The 4,217-nt window shown below is 34.2% G+C and overlaps 2 protein-coding genes across 2 annotated transcripts in view; both read right to left on the bottom strand.

The window, feature by feature from the left end:
- LOC108904142 (serine protease persephone) overlaps nt 1–1,171 on the bottom strand; it is a 21,361-nt gene extending 20,190 nt beyond the window's left edge. The window contains exon 1 of the mRNA XM_018706571.1: nt 1,014–1,171. Coding sequence (XP_018562087.1) covers nt 1,014–1,089 — 76 coding nt within the window. The 5' untranslated portion in view covers nt 1,090–1,171. The remainder of the gene's footprint in view (nt 1–1,013) is intronic.
- Nucleotides 1,172–2,266: 1,095 nt separating this feature from the next.
- LOC108904127 (serine protease persephone) overlaps nt 2,267–4,217 on the bottom strand; it is a 16,889-nt gene continuing 14,938 nt past the window's right edge. The window contains exons 9-11 of the mRNA XM_018706554.1: nt 3,470–3,579; nt 2,845–3,253; nt 2,267–2,764 (exon numbers count right to left, since the gene is read on the bottom strand). Coding sequence (XP_018562070.1) covers nt 2,588–2,764; nt 2,845–3,253; nt 3,470–3,579 — 696 coding nt within the window. The 3' untranslated portion in view covers nt 2,267–2,587. The remainder of the gene's footprint in view (nt 2,765–2,844; nt 3,254–3,469; nt 3,580–4,217) is intronic.

Genomic DNA, 4,217 nt, shown 5'->3' with positions numbered 1-4,217 from the left:
AAATGACCTTGTTCCAGCGCTTGCAGTAATTTTTCCTAACGATAATGACCCTGATATTCCTGATGACACCATATGGTTTCAGCAAGACGGTGCACCTCCACACTATGCGCGCCCTGTTTGAGATTTTCTGGACAATTGTTTTCCTAGGAGGTGGATCGGCAGACGAGGACCGATAGAATGGCCCGCGAGATCCCCAGATCTTACACCCCTGGACTATTTCTTATGAGGCTACTTAAAGTCCAAAGTGTACGTTAATAGACCACATAATTTAGAAGAATTACAAAATTGTACCCCAGAAATAATTCATAATGTGCAAGAAGAATTTCTGCACAGACTTTCATATTGTCAAGAAGTCGGTGGGTGAGTTAATTTAGGTAGAAAACTTAATGAATTGTATTTGCTTGACATAGGAATTGTTATTTTTTTAATGAATAAAATTTACGTTTTCTAACATTCAATCGTCATTTACTCGAAAACTCTTCCTATGTAAGATCGACAATGAAACGATCTTTCAGAATCAAGAAAAAAAATAGATTAAAAATAATGTCGATGACGTCATTACTCGAAAACAAATGACGGTTGAAAATCGCCTTTTATGCTAAAATATGTATTTTTTAAATTAAAAATCGACTTGTTCGAGGATTTTCCCCCAAAAAATTTGTTTTGTTTTTACTGAATTTATTCCATACTTTATGCGCGTACTGTATGTATGTGTGATGTAATATTTCTTGCGGACATAAACACTTTGATTCTCTGATAATTGAAGAATCATGTTTACAACTCTCACAGTATTTATATATTCATAGATATTTTTATGCATTAATTATCAACTGACATTTAAATACCTCAGTTTGGAATGATTTTATGCGCTATTGTATCCACGTATGTAAAATGTGATACAATTTATTCAATATCATTACTTTTTATGCGACAAATATCTTATTGATAAGCCAGACGTTTCCCTGCTGTCTTATTTAAAACTTTAAAACTTTCTGTCACTTTTTCCAACTCACCTTCATACAAACTAGCTGCACAATGAACGAGAACAAACAAACACGCGACGACACTAAAATTAAGCGGAACAACCATCTTACTGCTGCCAGGACACGAAACTGACTCAAGATTACCATTGAAATGCAGGTCTTGTCGACCTCAAGTCCGTGGGGAATTTTGTTTTGCTGTGCAGCATATTTACTGGCAAACCGAAAAGATCTGTAAATTTATTTTATTAATTATTACTATAGGCAACTGCACATACGTAATTAACTGATAAATAGTTAATAATTATTCATTAAAAGTCTATAATTGGAAGCGAGTTATCCACAAACTATTACAAAGTAAATAGCTCTGCTCTTATATTATTTTCTTTTTATTCAAAGGCGTACCACAAGGGGACCTCAGAAGGTTCAAATCTATCAATTTTTCTGTTTTAGTTCTTTTATTTGTAAGTTTCGTTAAAAATCTATTTAGAAAATTAGAAATAAACTATTTGTGATTATAAAAAACCAAAATACGTTAGAAGCAATCATTTAGGTCTCGATTGGTTCACTGATCGGATAAATAAATTGCTATATGGTACGTTACAAATATGTAATTCTAGATAACAATTTAACTAGCGGTTTATTTAACCAAATATTAATCGAGACTTAATATATATTGTCTTTAATTATTGTAATTAAATCACTGCATTTCAATACAATTTTCACTAGAATAACCAGATAAACCGATACTTGTGCAACTCCAAAACACACCATACGCCATACTGCCATCCACCATGCCACTGTCACGAGATAACCTAATGGGATGATGGGAACAGACAGAGACAATGCATCTGGATACGAAAGAGGGTGGGATCATTCTGTAATGACTATATTTACTCTGATTTAGGTACAAGTGCACCAAATACGAGTTTACTTGAAGAATTTATTTAAGGAGTTCCTATATTTGAGTGAAAGTACTCAGTTTTAGTTTAAATATAATCACAAATGAGCAAAATGATCAAAATGCCCACACTCCGACAGTGTGTGGATTGTTCAACCCGAGATGTCTAGCAATTTCAATTGGCATTTCTGTTCGTTGACCAGAACATTTAACACGAATAAAAAATGTGTTAATGTAAAATAAAAATGGCACTTCGATTTTTATCAATTTAAATTAAAAACTGAAATCGTGTAACCATTATAAAATTTAAAAACTTACCTTTGAGATAACTTAAAACTTTGAAACATACTTACCTGAATCGGAAGAGATAAAAACAACAAACCACATCATTTAAACATCATTATAATTCCAGTTACCTACTTTAATGTCTTGGCGATAATCGGAACAGCAAAATTTTCCACGAAATTAATTTGAATTTACTTGGTCATTGTTGTTTCTTATAATATAAGACTCGGAATTTTGAAAAATCGTTCCGCTAACAGATCTCTTTAATCACTATTGATGATAATGATGTGTTTCTAGCCTTGTAGTAAAAAACAATTGTCTTCACATAAAATGAACGAAATAAACGAACAGAGTCTATATTTAAAGAAAAAACAAATTTACAATCTTCATAAAAAAATATCGAGGCATAAAACAGATATCTCTACTTCCAAACGGTATCTTCTATCCATTTGATGTAAGCAGATACTCTTGTGTAGACACTTGGAACATCTGCGGGTGTAATTATATCTCCAAATGATGCCACACCGACCACATCGTATATGCAAGTAAGGTTTCTATCTTCTCTGTGAATTATAGTGAGAGGACCACCGCTGTCTGGCTAAAACAACAAATAAACGTTTAATTGTTTAAACTGTATCCAAGAATTCGGAAAGGATATTTTGGTCTTCAACTACCTACCTGATAAGTTACAAGCGACTTAGTCCCAGCACACACCATTGTGTCATAATCGATACCTTTGGTTAACCTGTTATTCAGCTTGTGATAAGTTCTGTTGCAGCCTTCCAAATCGTATAATTCCAGAACTACTTTTTGCAAACCGTTGTTGAATTCGCCGTTAAATTCTGTGGCACCCCAACCGCTATTGACTGCTTCCTTCGTACCGATTTCTTTCTCAGTATAGAGACAAGCAGGTCTGGTGTAAACATTGATATCTACCTTCTTCTCCAGCTTCACTAGACCAATGTCGTTGTACACCAATGGGTTTTTATAATCTGGATGCGGAATTACCTCGGCCACTTTTATGTCCTGTCGATGAACTGTATCTGTCAAATTGGCTACGCCTAGCCGCACCACCGATGGTCTGCCACTAGAAGTAAACAAGGAAGTTTTATTATCGTGATCATTTTGGAGTTCCACAAGGTTAACTTTTAAGACCACTTGTATTAGCCTTGTTCATAAATGATAAATTTTGTAAAATCAACTACTATTAGCGCCTGTATTTGACTTATATGACCTCAAAGTTAGTGTCAGTTAGCGGTCTATTGTATTTTATGTTCGATATTCTTTATTTGTCGATACTTACAAATTGCGGGGAATGAGGCAATGTGCAGCAGCTAGGACATATTGCTCACTTATAAGTGTGGCTGAGCAAGCCCAAAAAGTCTTGTTTTCACTTTCAAATCCCAACATAACCTAAAAATAATGAATTTAACAGGGTGATTCAGAAATGGTGACCAAAAATGAAACCTCGTATTCATTGGTGAATTTTAAGGGGCTTTTCCTATAAAGTTTTTATTTAGGACGCTTCGTTAAAAAGATACAGGGTGTTAAACTTCAAAACATATTTTACATTTTTTTTTTAAATAATTTAAAAACTATTGTCTGTTTAGAAATGAAAGAGAGTAATAAAACCCCGAGATAAGAACCGGCCATGGGCGTGGTAATATTTCGTTTCAGGTAATTATCGGGTAACAGTAATGCTAATTCCTTGACAAAAGGAGGAATATTTATTATCTAGACGAAACTTGGGTCAACGAGGGATATACTGTAACAAAAGTAAGGCAAAATAAAAATGTAAAAAATTTTCGTCAAGCATTTTTGGATGGACTTTCAACAGGGTTCAAGGCACCTTCAGGTAAAGGGCGCAGATTAATAGTGACACATATAGGTAGTGCCAGTGGTTTTGTAGATGGCGGTTTACTTTTATTTGAATCTAAAAATACAGGTGACTATCACGAAGACATGAACGCAGATGTTTTCGAAGAGTATTTTACACAGATGTTGGATCTTATTCCTCCGGGGTCTGTAATTGTCATGGATAATGCCAGTTA

Source organism: Anoplophora glabripennis, unplaced genomic scaffold, assembly GCF_000390285.2.
Source record: "Anoplophora glabripennis isolate ALB-LARVAE unplaced genomic scaffold, Agla_2.0 scaffold151, whole genome shotgun sequence".
Classification (NCBI taxonomy): Eukaryota; Metazoa; Arthropoda; class Insecta; order Coleoptera; family Cerambycidae; genus Anoplophora; species Anoplophora glabripennis.
Note: the sequence above shows the minus strand (reverse complement) of the source record. Positions and strands in the feature narration are given on the sequence as shown.